Source organism: Ovis aries, chromosome 18, assembly GCF_016772045.2.
Source record: "Ovis aries strain OAR_USU_Benz2616 breed Rambouillet chromosome 18, ARS-UI_Ramb_v3.0, whole genome shotgun sequence".
Classification (NCBI taxonomy): Eukaryota; Metazoa; Chordata; class Mammalia; order Artiodactyla; family Bovidae; genus Ovis; species Ovis aries.
Window position 1 is genome coordinate 55,966,347 of NC_056071.1, and position 22,738 is coordinate 55,989,084.

Consider the following 22,738-nt stretch of genomic DNA (forward strand, 5'->3'; position numbering starts at 1 on the left):
TGTACACGTGTTCCCAATCCTGAACCCCCCCTGCCCCACACCTCCCTCCCCATACCATCTCTCTGGGTCATCCTAGTGCACCAGCCCCAAGCATCCTGTATCCTGCATCGAACCTAGACTGGACATTTGTTTCTTATATGATATTATACATGTTTCAATGCCGTTCTTCCAAATCATCCCTCCCTCTCCCTCTCCCACAGAGTCCAAAAGACTGTTCTATACATCTGTGTCTCTTGCGAGACAGACTTTTCTTAATTTCATTTTTGTTATTCTATGACACCACTTGGAATTATTTATTTATGTTTAAAATTCTAAGCAGTGAGGATCTCTCTGGTGGTGCAGTGGATAAGAATGCACCTGCCAGTGCAGGGGACATGGGTTTGATCCCTGGTCTGGGAAGATTCCACATGCCATGGAGCAACTAAGTCTGTGTACTGTAATTACTGAGCCCACATGCTACAACTACTGAAGCTTCTCAACGAGAGAAGCCACTACAATGAGAAGCCCACGGATTGAAACTTGAGAAGGCCTGCACAAAGCAATGAGACCCAGTGTAGCCAATAAATATATAAAATTGTGAAAAAAAAATTCCAAGCAGTGAAACAGCATGGTTTGAGTGAACATATGAAAACATACCCAGCTGAATCTGAACTCAAGAGAAATCTCTCTGGTTTATTTTTGAAGTGAATGCATGTAGCTGAGTTCACAGGGTTGAGGACTGTCTGTGGCTTGGAAATATATTATCCCGGGTTTCCCACATTGCAGGCAGATTCTTTACCCTCTAAGCCACCAGCAAAGCCCTATTTAAACTTAGTAGGTGCTGTAGAGAAATTAACACAATGTTGTAAATCAACTATTGTTGTTGTTCAGTCATTCAGTTGTGTCCGACTCTTTGCAACCCCATGGACTGCAGCATGCCAGGCTTCCCTGTCCTTCACCATTTCCCGGAGCTTGCTCAAACTCAGTGATGCCATCCAACCATCTCATCCTTTGCCATCCCCTTCTCCTCTTGCCTTCTGTCTTTCCCAGCATCAGGGTCTTTTCCAATGAGTTGACTCTGCATCAGGTGGCCGAAGTATTGGAACTTCAGCTTCAGCATTAGTCCTTCTAATGAATATTCAAGATTTGTTTCCTTTAGGATTGACTGGTTTGATCTCCTTGCAGTCCAAGGGACTCTCAAGAGTCTTCTCCAACACCACAGCTCAAAAGCATCGATTCTTCGGTGTTCGGCCTTCTTTATTGTCCAACTCTCACTTCAACTAAAAAAAAAAAAAATCAAAAAAACAGTAGGAACCATAGCAATTGTTTAGAACTTTGACCAACCAAAGGTTATTTAGGGGCAAAGTATTTTGTCACTGATATTATTTAGAATTGATGGCACGTGGTGATAAAGCAGGTTAGGTTGACTTTCAGTTTATATTCCAGATACTAATGTATGCATTAGTATCCAGATACTACCTAAGGAATCACTCAAAATGTAGCAGCATGAAACAACAACTGTTTAATTATGCTTTTAGATTCTGAGGGTCAGGGATTTGGGCAGGGCACAGTCCACAGCCTATCTCTGCTTGATGATATTTGGGGCCTCATCTGGGAAAACTAACAGCTTCCCAGGTGGCTTATTGGTAAAAAAAATCCACCTGCCAGTGGAGGAGACATGGTTTGGAAGGTCTCCTGGAGGAGGAAATGGCAACCCACTCCAGTATTCTTGCCTGGGAAATCCCATGGACAGAGGAGCCTGGTGGACTACAGTCCATGGGGTCACAAAGAGTTGGACACGACTTAGTGACTGAGCATGCATGCACGCACTGGGGAGACTTGAATAGCCAGGGGCTGAAATTATCTAGTGGCATCTAGATCATATGTTAGGGCTCTGGGATGGGGTGACTTGAAGGCTGGGCTTAGCCAGCTCTGTTGAGTAGAGACTTACTGCCTCTCCATATGCCTGGGCCATGACAGAATCCTGAGAAGAGTATCTTGATGAGGAAGCTTCTGAAGAGAGAACTTTCTCAGACCCTAAGATGTCTTTTTAGAAGCAGCATGTCTTTTTTAGAAATTGCCTTGGGAGTCACACGAGTATTACTTAGCCGTGTTTTCTTGGTTCAAGCTGGCACAGCCCATTTAAGTTCAAGGCACATGGAAGTCTATCTGAGGAACCAAACCCAAAGAGCCTCAACCACCGCTGGACTTCATTTAATGAGACCACCTTGAACCTCCTGCCAGGAATTTGCATGTGGAAAGAATGTAAATAATTTGTGACCAGGAAATAGGATAGGAGATTGTAGGCCTTAAACATCAGGACTTTATTATAGCTAATAACTACCCACTAAACCCGTCTGTTCTGTCTGTTAGTTGCTCAGTCATGTCTGACTCTTTTTGACCCCAAGGACTATAGCCTTCCAGGCTCTTTTGTACATGGGATTTTCCAGGCAAGAATACTGGAGTGGGTTGCCTTTTCTTTCTTCACACTAAACCCATATCCACATTCCATTGTTTATGTAACAGTGGGAATCCCTGAGGAACAAAGACTAATTACAATCAAAAGGAAGAAATAAACACTAACAATATACTCTGACATAAACCATGTTGCTAGTGATGTGGTTTGGTTTGGTTTGGAGAAGTCCCAAACTGGTAAGGATTCATGTGCTTCCAGAATGAAACTTAGTATGTGAAAGAGAAAGAGCACAAAGCAAGAAATATACCTCACTTGGAGAAGTCAGGACTGACTTGGAAATTGAAGAAGACGTAGGCCTCGGTTCAGAAGAAATACATTATATTTTAACAATTTAAAAAGCATTAATAAAAGGGAAAAAAGATCATAAAAATTTAAACTTGTTTTTATGATTTATTGACCTGAGTCCTGTTCAGAAAATGAGATTTCCCAGCACTTGTATCCAAAGCCTTGTGCTAAAATTGAAGTGGAACAAGCCTTACTTTGAAATGATTTTTCCGATAAGCAATTCAACACATGGTCAATGTCTGGATGTAGGTTTTGTACTTGGTTTTTTCTTTCTTCTGTTTCCCCAAGATATCTGTCATGGAAGGTTCTCCAATCTTCTCCAAGCCCTGAGTTCATAATGGCTTAGGGTATTATTTCTCTGATTCCATATTTAAAAAAAAATGTTATTGGATAATAGTTGATTTACAATGTTCTGTTATTTTCATGTGGACATCCAAGTGATTCAGTTATACATATACATATAATCATATTCTTTTTCAGTGTTTTCCATCTTAATAAGCTCTATCAAAAGGGTGAAATGCTCTCTGACACAAGCTATTGAGTATGTGGTGGTGGCATCTCTAACAGGCTTGGGTACACTTTTATGGAGAGGTCAGGGATATTTCCTGATTGCTCCTCAAGTTACTTGATGTGGCCGTGGGTGCTGCCTTGCCCCTCTGCTTCTTGTCAGGGCAGCTCTGATAATAAACTCGCCTGAACCCTCGATCTCTCTTTTTCACTGCACCATTTTTCACACTTCATCTGTTGATTCTTTTTCTGTAGCTGATGTTCAACAGCTGCGTCTATGAATGGTTATTACTGTGCTTTGATGTTCCCGTGTTATCAACTGACATATTCTTTAGGTCTTGATAGAGCGCTGGTAGGGATGGGCCATCAGCTGAGCACAGCACAGCTCCCTACCTGTCCTTGAATGCATCAAGGACAGATGAGCTGCAATAGAAATGTGGTCTTTAGGAGATGGGTAAAATAATTTTGAAAGTTTATTTTAGGGTTTAAAATTGTTTGTTTCCTACCCTGATATGCTGTGCTATGCTTTCTCTGGACCACAGTTTTCTTTTTTTTTTTTTTCATATTTCTGCTGAAAACTATTGAAACACTAACTTGAGATAATCTAGGAAGCCCCCCACACCCCATGCCACATGGCTGAGGTCACTTTATAGAGGACTTTTTAACAGAGTTTCATTCATATTTAGAGTTTCTACTACTTAACATGAATAGAAACCACTTCTCCTTAATTTTGAACTATGACTGAAATCTAACTGGTTAGAGATGAGCTGCATTTTGGAAACTAGTGACACTTCAGGAAAGTCCTGCCTCTTCTAGTGGCCCTAGAAATTTCCATTTGTTCCAATTATTAGCCCAGTTTACCTCAGTGGTGAATTTTAATTGATTTCACTCTTCTCCTTCTAGAACTGCAGTTCCCATGTTAGAAGAGCTGTGGTCACCTGCTTTTCAGCAGGATGCTGTGGTCGTCATGGAAACAGGCCTGTTCGGTACTGCAAAAGATGCCACTCAAATCACCACAGTAACGAAGTGGGGGCTGCCTCAGAGACCCACCTCTATCAAACCTCCCCTCCACCCATCAACACCCGGGAATGTGGCGCTGAGGAGCTTGTCTGTGCCGTGGAGGCCGTGATTAGGTAACAGGGTTGTTAGTAGCTTTCCCTGAAAACTCTGCCTTCTCTCTGAGCCACCCTTTCCCCATTGAGATGTGCACACTTAATTTAACTTCAAGAGCCCTCAGCCAGACAGCTCACTTTCTACATTGTTGCAGTGATGATGTTTTAATTCACAAGTATTTAACAAGTATTTAACAAGTATTTTTATGGAATGCCAGTTATGTGCCAGGCATGTGGTAGGCACTGGAAGACAGAAGAAAGTGAAATATGGTCTCTGCCTTCAAGTTACCCATGGCAGGGAAGTCTGTAAAAATGGAAGCAAGAATTTGCCAGCCAAAGTGGTGAGCACAGTGACAACGCAGAGATGGGACTCTCAGGGAGTGGAGAGGAGACGTCAGTCAGAGAGAAGGGGTGGGACAGAGATGTCCCAGACTTGACTGCAGCAGCGAAGGATGGGAGAACTCGAGACAGTTTGGTACTGGAGTAAACCAGAAGGCTGTGGAGTAAGATGGACCAGATCCTGCAGGCAGCTGGCTTTTTCTATCACATGAGAAAAGGGAGCTTTACAAGTGATTACTCTAGACTTGTTCTCTTTTTGTATACTATTCACCGAGACAAGCTTTTTAAAGATAAAGAAACAATATTAGAATGTATGTTTTAAAGATAAGGACTAAGTCTTCTGTTTCTCTTATCCCAGTGGCCAACACATGTGGAAGTGCAATAAATGTTTGCTAAATAAAACAACGCAGACAGTTTGGAAAGAGAAAAATACAGCCATACTGCTGTCATCATCATCAGTTGTTTTTTGCATATGTTCTCCTAGTTTTATTCAAATGCTTATTTTACTTATATAATTGTAATCACAGTGTATCCCCATTCTTTTTGATATAACATTATACCATTAGCTTCTTTCCATGTTGTATAGTTTCCACATTTATCATTTTTAGTGGGTACATAATATTTATCTAGATTATTTTCCTCCACCATTAGACACTTCAATTTCTTCCATTATTTTTACTGTTATAAATAACTCTGATAACTATTTTGTGTATGGTGCCAGTCCTGTATTTTTTATTTATTTAGGGTAGATGACCAGATGTGGCTGACTGGGTCCAAGGGTATGAATATTTTAAGGACACTTGATACATTACCAAACTGATTTTCAAAGAGTGTATGTGAATTTCATACATCATGATAGTTTTTGCTACACCCTTGCCAACATTGTGTATTATTCTTTAAAATTGTCATCTTCTTAGAAAACTGAAAAAGGAATCTTTTTTATTCACTGTTAGTTCTTTGAATTCTAGATATTGAATGTTTTTCCATTTGAGTATCAGTTCCTCAAACTGTCCTTGATCATGCATTTGATGTCCACATAGCTTCATATGGGACTTCCCTTGTGGCTCAGTTGGTCAAATCCACCTGCAATGCAGGAGACCTGGGTTTGATCCCTGGGTTGGGAAGATCTCCTGGAGAAGGGAAAGGCTACTCACTCCAGTATTCTGGCCTGGAGAATTCTGTGGACTGTATAGTCCATCAGGTTGCCAAGAATCTGGCATGATGGAGTGACTTTTACTTTCACTTTTTTCTTTCATAGCTTCACATTAGATATAAGAGAAGCATTGGCTTCTAGTGGGATGATTGGTAAACTTAAAGCCAGAAGGCATCAGTTCTGGTTGATTCTTATTGATTGGAGGAAGTAGCCTCTTTGTGCCTCAGTTTATACATCTTTGAGATGGGGATGGAGTAGAAAATAACAAGGACATGAGGCTCCTTCCAATTTAAAGGAGAACAATGAGTGATGCTTGAAAACTCGTGAAGTAATTGCTCTGAATGGGGTTGTAATCTTGAGCGTGCTTTTGGGTAGTCTCACCTGAAATTTCTCCTCTTCTGCAGCTTGTTGAAAGAAGCCGAGTTCCACGCTGAGCAGCGGGAACATGAGCTGAATCGCCGGCGGCAGCTGGGTCTCTCCTCTTCTCACCATTCCCTGGATAATGCTGACTTTGACAACAAGGATGATGATAAACACGACCAGCGGCTACTCAGTCAATTTGGAATATGGTTCTTAGTAAGAAAAGAAGTTAACTAATCTCTAATATCTTATGTTTTATTCCAACATTGCCCTGGTGATGAGTTTCTTCTGTTCTTTTTAGGGAAGTAAATAGTAAACGGTGAAAAATTAACCTTAGCATTCACCGCCACCAGTGTGTGTCCCCCGGGACTGTAGCCCACCACTTTCCTCTATCCATAGAATTTTCCTGGCAAGAATACTGGAGTGGATTACCATTTCCTCTTCCAGGGGATCTTCCCGAGTCAGGGATCAAACCCCACGTCTCTTGTGTCTCCTGAACTGGCAGGCAGATTCTTTACCACTGCTCCCTCTGAGGAGCCAACCTTAGCATAGGAAGTCTATACTCTAGGACAGTGACTGCACATTGGATTTACCCAGGAAGGCTTTTTAAAAATGTCATTGCCCAGATTCCATCCCAGAACCCTGGGAACTTTTAAAAAAGATCCCTTGTTGATTCTGATGAATAGCCAGGTGTTGAAACCTTTTGTGCCAGATTCTAAACTGTTGGAAATGCACATTTTGACAAGAAACAAGTGGGTAAATTGCTAGAGTATATTGTGAAATATTGGATTCAATATAATTTATAGATCATTCACCTCTCACTGACGTAATATTTTGTTTGCAAGTTCAGTTACTGTGGATCTTTTTGTGTATTTATGGCAAGTCTGTAACACAGCCAGAAAAATTATTGCCAAACCAGTGCAGGGAATTTGACTTCTATTGACTGAGTCAACTGAAGTATTCATTCAGGGAAGATCAAACATACAGATCCAAAGTTCCAAAAATGCTGAATTTGACAGTTCTGCAGAGAAGCAGACTTTTGTTTTTGCCCATTGGAGAAATAGATTAAGTCTCCATAGTGATACATCTCTTTTATGCTTTCATATATTTTTTTGCTTTGTTTTGCTTTATCAAATTGGAGTTTAATTATTGATTTTGCAGGTCTCACTCGTAGAACTTATTATCTAATGACAAACTGACTACTATTGTGAACTCATTGAGGCAAAGATAATGTGTTATTTATTTTTTATATTCCTGAACCCTACTTCAGTGCTTAATAAAAGGTTAATGAATAAATGGTGAACAGTTTTGAAAAGTCTATTTATAATGTGGTGAACTGAGGGGTGGTGCTGTTAAGTTTTCAGAATTATTACTGCTAGGAAATTCTTGGTGAATCTGATCATTTTGAAACTGAAATATATATAGATTATTTTTGCACTAAAGATATTTATGAAATTTCACTTTGTAGACTTAACTTTTTAAAAGTATTTACCTGGTACAGAATATGTAATTGATTTCTTTTAGGTGAAAAAGCTTATTGGGAGGTGCAGTCTTGAGGGGAAGTTGTTGCAGTTCATCTCTCTGTAGAGAAGAACACAGTTTCCAGGATAAGTGGTTCTCCATCATTTATGTAGGACTGTCTATTTCAAATGGATTATCAGGGACATCTTTTTTTTTTTTTTTTTTTGGTCTTTAAACAAACATATTACGTACTGAGGCTGAAGGAGAATCTAATCTATTTCCAGGTGAGCCTCTGCACGCCCAGTGAGAATACTCCTACGGAAAGCTTGGCCAGGCTCGTGGCCATGGTGTTTCAGTGGTTTCACTCCACAGCGTATATGATGGATGATGAAGTTGGAAGTTTGGTAGAAAAGCTGAAGCCTCAGTTTGTCACCAAGTGGTTGAAGACAGTATGTGATGTTCGCTTTGATGTCATGGTCATGTGCCTTCTTCCCAAACCAATGGAATTTGCCCGGGTAAGTGGAGGCTGATTAAAAAAAAATAATTAATCAATAATTTATCTAGGAAAGAAATGGAGGGGAGAATAGATACATGTCTATGTATGAATGAGTCCCTTTGCTGGTCACCTGAAACTATCTAACTAACTAAATTAACAACATTGTTAATTAGCTATACCCCAATAAAAAAATGAAAAGTTTAAAAAAAAAAGAAAGGGGAAATATTATTTGAGCCAACCTGAGGATTATAACCCAAGAGACAGTCTTTCAGAAAGCTCTGAGGATTGTTCTGCCCTTTGGAGGCCATAGCACAGATATGTAAAATTTTGAGACAAGGGTTTTATGTCAAGTGATGTATTATTGACAGTTAACACAATCCAGATCTACACATACTAAGTGAGTAGTGCTGCTGTCAATGGGGTTGCAGAGTCAGACACGACTGAGCGATTGAACTGAACTGAACTGAGTGGGTCACAGGTCATCATGGCCTCTTACAAGATAAGAAGGAAAGTTATTTCCCAAGCAGTTGTGACGCTTGATGCAATTAAGAAGGAATGTTATCTCCTAACGAAGTCTGGTTAATGCAATTGCACAACATGTACTAAAGGGGAAGGAGGAAGCCTAAATGGGCAGAGAAGAATTTTTATGTTTAAAATTTTCTTTTCCTGCGATAAAATACTCATCTTTTTTCATGAAGACCTACAGCTTGGACCTTGTTGGAGAGGAGGACTTGGGAGAAGCACTATTGTTACTGAAAACCTGGGTTTACTTCTCAGTGGGTGTTGCGCTAAAAGATAGAAGCCAAGGCAAAGATCACGAGAAGGAAGGATTTCTTAATACTTGCAGCAAGTAAGGAGGACACCAGGGATCTTTCCAAGGCAGTATCTCTCAACAGCAAAATTGGAGACCTTTTAGGCTGAGGATACATGCATATTCATGAAGGGGCTTGAGCAGAGGAGAATTCAGCATAGAACTGGGGCAAAGAGGGACAGAGTCTAAGCTTTAGTTGATTAAAGTCAAGAGGGTCAGAAAAGGTCAACACCATCATTCCTTAGATTCTGACCAGTCGGGAGTCTCCGCTTGTTGTCCCCATCCTCCACCTGAGTGGGGGCCTTGCTTCCTGCAGGACTCAAAAGTATGTATCAGATTGTAAGGTAGATTCCTTGAGGAGGAACTAGGACTCTTTTATTGCTAGACTATTGTTTCTTGACTGATTTTCCTTTATTACTCTCCTTAAAATTGTTGATTACTGAGACCTGTTCAAGGGCAAGCATTGTGAACAGGCTTGGATCACAAAATGGCTTAAGTGAAAGTGGCTTCTCTTCTGTCAAGAAAACCATGCCTGGTTCTTTTTCTTTGGAGCCCTGCCCTGTCTGCTGACACTACCTTAGCTACTAGAGTGTTACCAGTGTCTGTAGAAGAGAAACACCTCTCTTTAGTCAATAGAGCTGTCTCCCGCATTGTAGACAGACACTTTACCCTCTGGGCCACCAGGGAAGTCCTAAATGAGCTTAGGAATGGCCTTTTAGCTGATACGCTGTTTTGATGTTAGTTTGAGATGGGGAAGAATGGCAAGAGGAATGTGTGACGTATCTTTAAAAAATTCAAGGGACTATTCTTTCCTGACGTCGCTGAATATTTTAGCTAAGAAACAGGAAATAAAATAGCCTTTCCTTGAGGCTGCTAGAGCTCAGCCTTTTTCTGGTTTGGGGAAAGGCTAACAGTTGACTAGGAGCAGTTTCTGTGGTTTGACATATGTATCTAGGGATGAATGGTCCCTGCCCTCTCAAGTGGAATGCCCAAAAGATTTAAGGTGAAAGTGAAAGTTGCTCAATCATGTCCATCTGTTTGGGATCTCATGGATTATACAGTCCATGGCATTCTCCAGGCCCTTCTCCAGGGGATCGTCCCAACCCAGGGATCGAACCCAGGTCTCCCGCATTGCCGGCAGATTCTTTACCAGCTGAGCCACAAAGGAACTGCCCAAGTGCTCCTTTTCTTCTGGCTCTAGGACAAATTTCTCTGTGCTTGTTCTCTTGCTTCTGCCTTATTGTATCACAGGTTTCAGATGCACAGCTGCTAAGACTTCATATTATCATTCATGTCTAGCCCAGCAAGATGGATATCTAGAATCAGTTTCTGCCAGTAATACATGAAATTTATTTCAAGGTGTTTTCTAAGTTTTATTTTTATTTGTGATTTTGGGGTTTGCTTTCAATGAAAATTTGAGGCAGTTTTCAGTTTAAATAAGAATTTTAAGAAGAAAACATAACATATACCTTCTAAAGAGTAGGTTTTATTAGATTTCCAGGAGTCAAAGCATTCTGTGCATTTATCAAGATACACTTCTTTCTTCTTTGGTGCCACCTACTGACTTATATTTAAAATCAGATTTTTGCATAATGGAAATTCCCCATTTCCTGGCATTCTTTGACTGTGTTGATATGTTTTCAATTATTGTTTCTTTTCGAATAGTAAAGAATTAGTGTGATATGATTCTGAAAAGAGCTTCCCAAGTGGTGCTAGTGGTAAAGAATGCCTGCCAATGCAGGAGACATGGGTTTGATCCCTGGGTCAGGAAAATCACCTGAAGAAGGAAATGGCAACCCACTCCAGTATTCTTGCCTGGAACCCCATGAATTCTGAAAAATAAGAGGAAATGATTATACTGGGAGGAAAACTTTTCCTCTTCCAAGTTGGCTCCAGCAGTTGGGAGCCTGCATGTAATTGGCAAGAATTTCCAGACGTTCAAACTGGATTTAGAAAAGGCAGAGGAACCAGAGGTCAAATTGCCCACATCCACTGGATCATACAAAAAGCAAGAGAGTTCCAGAAAAACATCTACTTCTGCTTTATTGACTATTCCAAAGCCTTTGACTGTGTGGATCACAACAAACTATGGAAAATTCTTAAAGTGATGGGAATACCAGACCACCTTACCTGCCTACTGAGAAATCTGTATGCTGGTCAAGAAGCAACAGTTAGAACCAGATGTGGAACAACAGAGTGGTTCCAAATTGGGAAAGGAGTACGTCAAAGCTGTGTGTTGTCACCCTGCTTATTTAACTTCTATGCAGAGTACATCATGAGAAACACTGGGCTGGAAGAAGCACAAGCTGGAATCAAGATTGCCAGGAGAAATATCAATAATATCAGATATGCAAATGACACCACCCTTATGGTAGAAAGCAAAGAGGAACTGAAGAGCCTCTCGATGAAAGTGAAAGAGGGGAGCAAAAAAGCTGGCTTAAAAATCAACATTCAGTAAACTAAGGTCATGGTGTCTGGTCCCATCACTTCATGGCAAATAAATTGGGAAACAATGGAAATGGTAACAGACTCTATTTTCTTGGGCTCCAAAATCACTGCAGATGGTATTACAGCCATGGCATTAAAAGATACTTGCTCCTTGGAATAAAAGCTATGACAAACCTAGACAGCATATTAAAAAGCAGAGACACTACTTTGCCAACAAAGGTCTGTCTAGTCAAAGCTATGGTTTTTCCAGTAGTCATGTATGGATGTGAGAGTTGAAGTATAAAGAAAGCTGAGTGCCAAAGAACTGATGCTTTTGAACCATGGTGTTGGAGAAGACTCTCGAGAGTCCATTGGACTGCAAGGAGATCAAATCAGTCAATCATAAAGGAAATCAATCCTGAATATTCATTGGAAGGACTGATGCTGAAGCTGAAGCTGCAATACTTTGGCCACCTGATGCAAGGAACTGACTCATTGGAAAATACCCCAATACTGGAAAAGATTGAACGTGGGAGGAGAAGGGGACGACAGAGGATAAAATGGTTGGATGGCATCATTGACTTGATGGACATGAGTTTGAGCAAGCTTTGGGAGTTGGTGATGGATAGGGAAGCCTGGGATGCTGCAGTACATGGGGTTACAAAGAGTCGGATATGACTAATTGACAGAACTGACTTGTTATTAACAAGAGGAGAGACAAAGTTTATTTACATTTACACACCGAAGTACTCATTGATGGGAAGTTTTTTCAATAACCAGAGATAAAAGTTTATATACCAAACTTCTAGAGTGTGAGGGGCATTTGTGAGGAGGCTTGAAGGGGAAGATAGGGAAAGTTGTTTTGGGTGTTTTTATGCTAATGGAAATGGGCAGCCTTTCTCCAGGGCAGCTGAATTCACGAGAACTCCCTTTGGAGGGGCTTAATAGAAGCCATACTTTCTGGAGGCTCTGGTTTAGTCAGATAAAGGAAGTTTAGATACGATTTCTCTCTGCATCTTCTTTAGCACAAATGTTTCCATTTAATGTAATCTTTATACCAACTCTGGGGGTCTGAGTGCCTCCCTACGTTTCTCCCATCTGCAACTTCCTTAGAAGTTTCACACAAAAAGGAATCTAGGTTGATTGACTTGGAGAGAAGATTTTGGGTTAGGAACTGCTAGGTAAGAGATATGCAAAAGAACATAAATTAGAATAAGGAAATAGAAAACAAAGATTAGTGGTTAGAGTAGACTATAAACCTAGTTTCTACGGCCTAAGGAAAACAGTCAAGATTTCTAGATGCTGGGCTTGAAGCACCTTCAGATGATGAATTCATCAGTGTCACTGGCATGGTTATTTTCTAGAGCAGAGCCTGGAAGATGTGGATGTTTGGTGAACTTCCCAAGTGGCCTAAACTGTTGAAGCAAGAAGTCTTTTGAAGTTTATATCAAGTTGCCTGCTTTAGCTTGCTGGGCTTTGGGACAAGACAGCCTAGAGTCTCAGTAAGGATCGGGCAGTCAGGTTTTAGTTCTCAGTGACACCAAGTCAGAAAGGTAGGAAAAACAATTGGGAACATTAATTACTCACAAAGTGTGCAAGACAGCAGGATCCAATTTATAAAGAGGTGAAAAATAGCTCAGTGAACAGGACTAGATCTGATCACCCACAAGTGTGAGTATAGTTTTCTGTTGAAACAAACAATTTCTTAATTTTCCCAGTTTTGACCAAAGATAATTAGAGTAAGATATTCTGTTCACAAAGTAAGTCTAGTCTCATTAACTTTGGCCTGATTATTTACATACAACAAAAGTGGTATTTGACCACATGGGCCTTCAAGAGTCTATTTTGCTGCAAGTTTTTTCGAGAACCTCAGATTGGACTTCTAACGGCCTTTCCATGCTGGGAAGCCAAGCCAAGAATTTGTCATATTTATCTTCAGTATTTGTAGATTTGGGTGAATTTTTCTTTTTGAGATCCCTCGAATGCTGTAAGGTTTCTGGGTCTGTCAAGAAATGACTTTTCTTATTTGCTTATAGACTGGGGACACCAAAAGTCAAGTAGTAGGCTGGTTTTTCCAAGAGGGCTTTATAAGCATGGACTTCATAATGTCCACCTCAGTTCTTTAAAGCTGTCTGGTCATATTTTATTCTTTGAGTATCTTTCTCAAGTATGACATTTCAGTCAAAGCCTTGATAGCATAACCAATTTTTCCTATTATGTCCAGTTACAAGGAGAACAGAATTTTATTAAGCTTGTGTAAATAACTATGCCTGCATGCTAAGTCTCTTCAGTCATGTTGGACTCTGTGTGATGCTATGGACTGTAGCCACCCAGGTTCCTTTGTCCATGGGATTCTCCAGACAACAATACTGGAGTAAGGCTTCCCTGGTGGCTCAGATGCTAAAGAATCTGCCTGCAATGCAGGAGACCCAGGTTCAATCCCTGCATCAGGAAGATCCCCTGGAAGAGGAAATGGCAACCCACTCCAGTATTCTTGCCTAGAGAATTCCTTGGACAGAGGAGCCTGGCCGGCTATGGTCAACAGGGTTGCAAAGAGTTGGAAGCGACTTAGCACAGTGCATGTGTATAATTGATTCACTTTGCTACACAGCAGAAACTAATACAACATTGTAAATCAACTATACTCCAATAAAAATTAATTTAAAAAGTAAAATGGCTGTGATTAAAGATCTGATGAGAGTAACTGGAATTATGATGTTAAAATTATTCCATTATTGTCTACTATCAGGCAAAGCAGCATAAAAATATAATCATGAACACAAAGGGCATATAATTTTTACAAATTCCATATAATTTCTGAAATATTTATGTTAAAAATATTTACTTATATAGATATAAACTAGAGAGGGTTAAGCATCTCTTCTTATTTGCCAATGCTTTTCATGCAGTTCAACATATCAAACAGACCTAATTAGTTTAACATCTCTTTTTACTCGGAGAGAAGAATCCCTTGAGATTTTCTGAAAGCCATCTCAGAAGTCTCAAAGTCAATTTGAGATCAAGATTTTATTTAGGATTTGATTTTGGGAAGCAAAATATCTAAAGCTGTCAGAAAGTCAAAAGGTTTGGATGCTCAATTAATCAGGATGATACATTGCTATGAAATAATACTTAGTTATCCATTCAACCAAACTGGCAATTCAAATTACAAAAATAAAAATGGAATCTAATGTGATAATTTTAAAAATTAGCTTTTTTAACATCGAAAAGACTTGGTTCTCTGAAATAATTAAGGACACGATGAAAATGTGTACCCATCTCCCCCCTCCCCCTCCAACAGATCCTATATAATTTTCTATTTTCAGTCATATTTCTGCCCTTCACTTTCCTCTTTCTCACCTGGATAACGTTTATACAACCTCTAAACAACTACTTTAGGACAGAATTACTCTTTCTTTCCTTAACAAAACACACATCCTACATTCTTTGAATATTCTGCATACAGAGGTTTTTTTCCTTCACCCTTATTATTTCTAGAAGTTTCATTTATATATTGATTATAATGTTCAACACTTAATGATCTCTGTTTTTCAAAGACCAGGAGGTAAACAACTGTGAATTGCTTGTCACATACCAGCATTTTGTAGCAAAGTTTATGATTAATCTATTTTTGTTTTATACTATTACAGTTGTATGATTATACTATTATACTAGTGCTGATCACTTCTATCATAACTTCTACTGGATATGCTTCTTCATAGTGTAATTTCTCAGCATGGCAAAATGAACATATTTATTAGCAGATTCAAATAATTTTAGCATCTCTGTAAAAACAAGAAGCCAAAAGTAGATAAAATTAAACTTACTTAGAAATGATCTGGATATTCAATGAATATAGCTCATGTACCTTAATATAAATTTAATTTCATGTTATGAAAAAGATTTTGGAAACTACTTCCAAGAAGATATGTCATAAAACACAATTACTGTTGAAATAAAGCTTGTCATAATAATTTAATTTGATGAAAATGAAATCCATCTTATAATTTAAACATCTAGTAAATATAATATTACCTTATTTGACTAGTAAACCCGTGTAGAATAAAAACTATGTTCATATCATACTCAGTGCTGGTAACTCAGAAGATGCAGCTGTTTTTATCAAACCAACAATATTAAAATATTGTCTTATTTATCAAAGATAAATAAAATATTGTCTTACTTATCAAAGATTCACACAAACTGTTCCAGAACTCAGATTTGGCAGATCGCCATTTATTTTACTTTTTTAATAAATTTGTTTATTTTAATTGGAGGCTAATTACTTTACAATATTGTATTGGTTTTACCATACATCAGCATGAATCTGCCACAGGTGTACACATGTTCCCCATCCTGAACCCCCTTCCCAACTCCCTTTCCATACCACCGCTCTGGGTCATCCCAGTGCACCAGCCCCGAGCATCCTGTATCATGAATCGAGCCTGGTCTGGTGATTCGTTTCACATATGATATTATACAGGTTTCAATGCCATTCTCCCAAATCATCCCACCCTCGCCCTCTCCCACAGAGTCCAAAAGACTGTTCTATACATCTGTGTCTCTTTTGCTGTCTCGCATACAGGGTTATCATTACCATCTTTCTAAATTCCATACATATGTGTTAGTATACTGTATTGGTGTTTTTCTTTCTGGCTTACTTCAGTCTGTGACCCAGGTACATAGGGGCTTCCCTGGTGGCTCAAATGATAAAGAATCCACCTGCAATGCAAGGGATCTGGATTTGAGCCCTGGGTTGGGAAGATCCCCTGGAGAAGGGAATTGGCAACCCACTCCAGTATTCTTCCCCGGAAAATTCCATGGACAGAGGACCTGTCTGGTGGGCTAAAGTCCACGGGATCACAGAGTTGGACATGACTGAGTGACTAACACTTACTTGCAAATACAGACATTATAGCAAAGACTATCACAGTAATACAAAACTCACTAGCATATGTAAGAGCTTGTTTTCATCTTGGCCTTACTTTTGTTCAAATTATGTTCTTGAAGATGGAACAAATTGTTAGCTTCATATAAAGGATAAAACTTTTAATCAATATTTGTAGGGGAGACCCTTAAGAAGTTTTCTGTTTGCCCCGATATGTAGTCTATGATTCAACCTCAGATAGTTGTTTCAGTTGACTAAAAAGTTACTTTTTAAAGGCTGGAGAGTGCTAAGGAAAAAGGCATTGGGGGTTTGTTAAGAGGAGTGTTAATTGATGCATATCAGGAGGAGAAATAAATTTCTCCCATTTTATGACAAGAGGCAATAGTACAAGTAAAAGCAAGGCATCTCTTCGGCTGAGAGCCACATTTATGTCCTTGAATGTTTTGCATTTATAGAGATGATTCTCAGATCCTTGAGAAGATAGTGCTGAATGGTAGAAGATTTAAGTGTCAGAGAGGGAGAGAAAAGATGCAAGTTTGTAAAATAACAATCTAAGGACATTTCAAGGCCATGTTTGTCTATTAAAAGGTTTTGGATGGGACAAACAGATTCTTTTGCTAGCACTGAAATTTTACAGGTATTTTGAGGGAGGAGATTTATGGGAGGTGAAAAAATTATTCATGTTGAGAATCTGAAGTTTTTAACAGGTCCAAGTTGAGGCCTCAGTTGAGAAGAGGGCTCAGAGGAGCTTGTCTGAGGAAGCTGAGGCCTAAGACAATTACTGTTTAAGTATTTCTTCTTAAGGGCAGGACAGTCCCTTTTCCTCGTTCTGACTTTTTATAATATCTGTAAGCATCTTGAGATGAATAGGGGAGGCTTTGGGACTGTTAAGAAAGATAGATGAGCTTTGGGATTCTTCTAGAATCACAGTTACGTTTTTGTTAATACTCGATTAATAAGGCAAGGCCATTTATTTTAAATTCTTCAAAGCATTAGATGACAGCCTCAATAATAACATTAAGGAGCTGGCCTGCCCACCAAACCCCATTACTTTGAATTAACTTCTTTTATATTAGAGACAAGATTTTCAGCTAAATTGGAAAAGACTCCTATGAACTGAGATTTGCAAATTTAGAGCTGTGTGCCTTTGTAATATTTTTTATAAATTGTGGGACAAAGGTTTGAGACTGCATTCCTCTGAGTAGATTGTTCTATTTTAGCCCAATTAAACTTCTGAGGGAAGGCCTTTATAATGTCTGCTACCAGGCTCTGAATGTCAACCTCCAGCTGGGTCATTTGTAGGAGGGACATGGTAGAGGGGGATTTATGGTGGGTGTGGGCTTTAATTTCCTTTCTAAATCTGATTTCTGTTCTTGAATTCTGTTAAAGGAGCCTTTTAGCTAGCTGTGGCTTTGTGTGCGTGTGCATCTGTCAGTTTGGTCCTCCCATAGTTGATAAGAGAACATTTATTTAGGGTGAGAGTTCTCTAAAATCTCCTTAATTATAAAAACGTTTCCAAATCAAAGGATCCATTGTCTGGTCACTGACAACTTAGGATATTTATAGGTATATCTGTTTCAAAACGGGATTCAAAATCAATAGGCCTTTGTATGACTTAAGCATAAATTAAGCAGCCAAAGGGACCTCAGTAATGATACATCCAACAATCTCAGCATTATCAGTGTTAGCTCTTCTGAGTCTATGTACCTAACAACAACAACAATCTCAGAAATACAGTCACTTCCTGGTAATATCTAGTCAGTCATCTAGGATTTTGGCCAATATGATGCTAAATAGATATTTGAAATTTAAATGGAATTGATTTGTTTTAATGATGTGGAATTCTAGATATGAAAATTAAATACTGAAAATTGAATTCACTTAAAGTAAGATAGTTTTGGGACAATTAATCTATGACCAAGGAGGCAAGAATATACAATGGGGAAGAGACAGCCTGTTCAATAAATGATATTGGGAACACTGGGCAATTACGTGCAAAATAATCAAATTGGACTACTTTCTCATACTATATACAAAAATAAATTCACAATGGATTAAAGACTTAAATGTAAAAACTGAACCCATAAAATGTCTAAAAGAAATCATAGATAGTATGCTCTTTGATATCAGTCTTAATACCATTTTTTAGATATGTCCCCCTAAGCAAGAGAAACAAAAGCAAAAATAAGCACGTGGGGCTATATCAAACTAAAAAGCTTTTACACAGCAAAGGAAACTTTCGCAAAAGGAAGAGGCCACACACTGAATGGGAGGAGATATTTGTAAATAATATGTCTGATAGAGGATTAATATCCAAAATATACAAAGAACTCATACTACTACCACTAAGTCACTTCAGTTGTGGCCTACTCTGTGCGACCCCATAGATGGCAGCCCACCAGGCTCCCCCGTCCCTCGGATTCTCCAGGCAAGAACACTGGAGTGGGTTGCCATTTCCTTCTCCAGTGCATGAAAGTGAAAAGTGAACGTGAAGTCACTCAGTTGTGTCCGACCCTCAGAGACCCCATGGACTGCAGCCTTCCAGGCTCCTCCGTCCATGGGATTTTCTAGGCAAGAGTACTGGAGTGGGGTGCCATTGCCTTCTCCCACAAAGAACTCATACAACTCAATACAAGAAAATCTGATTAAAATTGACTAGAGAACCTGAATAGACATTTTTTGAAAGATGACATACAAATGACCAGCAGACGCATGGAAAGACGCTCAAGATCACTAATGATCAGGGAAGTGAAAATCAAAACCACAATGAGATATCACCTTATACTTGTCAGAATGGCTGTTACCTAAAAGATGACAAATAGCAAGTGCTGATGAGGATGTGGAGAAAAGGAAACTTTTGTGCCCTGTCTATGGGATTGTAAATTGATGCATCCACTATGGAAAACAGTATGGAGATTCCTCAAAAAACTTAAAAATAGAACTATCATATGATTCAGCAACTCCACTGTTGGCCATTTTGCCCAAAGAAAGCAAAAACACTAATTAGGGTAGATATGTGCACCCCTATGTTAATTGCAGCACTATTTACAATAGACAAGATATGGAAGCAACCTAAGTGTCCATTGATAGATGAATGTATAAAAATGTGGTACATATATGATGGAATATTACTCAACCATAAAAAAGAATAAAAAAGAATGTTGCCTTTTATGACAACATGGATAAACCTACAGAGCATTATGCTAACTGAAATAAGTCAAAGAAAGACAAATACTGAATGATTTCACTTATATGTGGAACCTAAAAAAACAAATTAATAAACATAACAAAACAGACAGAGTTGTAGATACAAAGAAGAAACAGTGTTTCCCAGAGGGGAGGAGGTTTAGGGAGAAGAGAGAAATAGGTGAGGAAGTTTAAGAGGTATAAACTTCCAGTTGCAAAATAAATGCGTTACAGATATGAAATGTACAGTGTAGGGGGAATAGGGTCAGCAACTATGTAATATCTTCATATGGTGACATGATAACTAGATTTATTGTGGTGATCATTTTGAAATGTATAGAAATATCAAATCACTATGGGAAGATTGAGGACAGGAGGGGAAGGGGACAATGGAGGATGAGATGATTGGATGGCATCACTGACTCAATGGACATGACTTTGGGTAGGTTCCGGGAGTTGGTGATGGACAGGGAGGCCTGGTGTGCTGCAGTTCATGGGATCGCAAAGAGTCAGACATGACTGAGCGACTGAACTGAACTGATGTTGTATAACAGGAACTAACATGGTGCTATAGGTCAATCATACCTCAAAAAGGAACAAACCAACTCATAGAAAAAGAGATCATATTTATGGTCACCAGCGGTGGGGGTGGGGGAAAGGGGAATTAGATGAAGGCAGTCAAAAGGTACAAAATTTCAGTTATAATACCAGGATATAATATAAAAGCATGATAAATATAATTAACATTGCTGTTTATGTCAAAGTTAAGAGAGTACATTTTAAGAGTTCTCATCACAAGAGAAAAATACCCCTTTCTATTTCTTTTATTTTGTATCTACATGGGGTGATGTACTTAGGCACTCAGTCGTGTCCAACTCTTTGTGACCCTATGGACTGTAGCCTGCCAGGCTCCTCTGTCCATGGGGATTCTCCAGGCAAGAATACTGGAGTGGGTTGCCATGCCTTCCTCCAGGGACGGATGTTCACTATATCTACTGTAGTAATTGTTTCATGATGTATGTAAGTCAAATCATTATGTTACATACTTTAAACTTACACACTGCTGTATGTCAATCATAACTCAGTAAAACTGCAAGGGAAAAATAATGTTTCCCCCCAATTTTGTGTTATATGGTAAAGATCTAGGACCAGTCAACCCTTTGTTACTTTGATACATATAATAGTAATATATATTTATCTAAAATCAGAATTATAAACAGAACCTCAAGTTGTGATTTTAAGATTTTCTGCCTTAGAAAATTAATATCCTATCTTAATTAGTAAAAAAAAAAACAAACCATTTAAAAAAAATTCATGGATTCACCCAGCTTTAGAACATTCTTAGGAAAAAAACTGTGATAGAATATGCAGTGTAGGAAAAAAGAGTACTCTCTGTCACTTCATTTTCCATGAAGAAAAGTCTCCAGTACAAAGTGTACGGTAGTAGAAATCTATGTTCCTTTGAAACGCAGGTATAACTGCACATATTTGCAGGGGATTTGTCACACCTTAGAAATAAAGCTTCATTGTCCTAGGAATAAATTTTTGGAATTTTAGTGCACATACGATTTGGAAAATCTGCAGTAGACTAGTTCAAATTCAGTCTCCGGTCAGTATTTGGATCTATTTGCAACTGTTTTCATTTTGGAAACTAAGGGATTCTGGTGGTTTATAGTTTTTTCACAAACTTCACTCAATATGCTTGGCACAGGTTTCAGATGTAATGGATTGTGGTCTTTCTCTGTCCCCATTTCATTTAGTATTTGCTTAGGTATAAATGTAACAAGTGCATTTTGTTCTTTTACCCTGTGGCTGTGGAAATCCCATCAGGTTGGTGGATACTGGGATAAATCCTGTAGCACAGTGACTCAGCTGAAGGAAGGTCTCAACCGAATCCTCTGCCTGATCCCCTACAATGTGATCAGTCAGTCCGTGTGGGAGTGCATCATGCCGGAATGGCTGGAAGCCATCAGAACAGAAGTCCCAGATAATCAGTTAAAAGAATTCAGGGAAGTACTAAGGTGGGTAAGTAGTTTAATGAAGTCACCGTAATTATAATGATATTTAGCATTTATGAAGCATGTGCTGTGTGCCAGGCACTGTGCTAAGCATTTTATATAGTCTCATAGAATTTTTACAAGCCTGTTGAGAAATTTGAATGTTCAAATAGAAATTTTTGTTGTTGTTGTTTTCAGTCGCTCAGTTGCGTCTGATTCGGTGACCCCATGGGGTCGGACATGACTGAGCAACTGAACAACAATTGCTGTAAATTGTGCCAAGATGATCTGTAATTGTTCAGAAAGGATTTTGTTCTGTTGGGATAATAAATAGATATTGTTTGTTTATGAATAAAATATATAATAAAACATTGTTTATCTTCAAATATAATTATGATTTGGATAAATTTGGAAAAGTACAAAGGGACATGTTTTAAGATGCTGAGGAGCAACTCTAGTTTCTTAGAAAATGCAATTCCTTTTATTAAACCCAATATGAATATGAATACTAATGTTATTAACAACCATAGGGGTTATTCATATCTGTTCTAAGGACATAAGCTATTACAGTAAAATGAAACATACTAGTAACAGTTCAGAACTCAGACTAATCTAAAATGTTTGGTTCCCCAAATAGGATATAGTTGGGAAGACAACAGTAAGCGCTAATATATGGCCATTGGTCATTTACTTTTGTTGCTTTGCTTTCCAGCAAAATGTTTGACATTGAGCTTTGCCCTCTACCTTTTTCAATGGAAGAGATGTTTGGCTTTATTAGTTGTCGGTTCACAGGATACCCTTCCTCCGTGCAGGAACAAGCTTTACTGTGGCTTCATGTAAGTGAATCATACTTTTGATCATTTTGGGCAATAGCTTTTAGCTTATAAACTTTAGCTCCTCAGGTAGGGCAGCAGGGAGTTGTTGCAAAGAATCTGTAAATCTGTATGTTTGTTCATTGCAGATTGGTTGCAGATTATACCAGTTCAGGAGAAAAGCAATGAACCAAGGCAACAAGAATGACATGGAAAGAAGGGGACAGTCAGGAGATACTTTGTTAGAAATTTTATTAGAAAGAACATGGCAATTTATCCAATGTGGAGGGTGGAGGAGTAGGAATATTTGATGATAGCTTTGAATTTTTTAGTATGAAAAATTGAGGACAACTGCAGATAGAATAAAATTGAGAACAACTGCAGATAGAATATGTGAGGCTAAGGTCCTTATGTTCAATAGGTCACTTTAGGGAAAAGTGTTAAATGTA

The 22,738-nt window shown here is 38.8% G+C and overlaps 1 protein-coding gene across 9 annotated transcripts in view; it reads left to right on the forward strand.

The window, feature by feature from the left end:
* UNC79 (unc-79 homolog, NALCN channel complex subunit) overlaps positions 1–22,738 on the forward strand; it is a 274,446-nt gene that overhangs the window by 119,069 nt on the left and 132,639 nt on the right. For all 9 annotated transcript variants that reach the window (XM_027957343.3, XM_042235396.2, XM_042235397.2 and 6 more), the window contains exons 12-16: positions 4,151–4,380; positions 6,256–6,427; positions 7,957–8,187; positions 21,311–21,501; positions 22,190–22,313. In XM_027957343.3, coding sequence (XP_027813144.2) covers positions 4,151–4,380; positions 6,256–6,427; positions 7,957–8,187; positions 21,311–21,501; positions 22,190–22,313 — 948 coding nt within the window. The remainder of the gene's footprint in view (positions 1–4,150; positions 4,381–6,255; positions 6,428–7,956; positions 8,188–21,310; positions 21,502–22,189; positions 22,314–22,738) is intronic.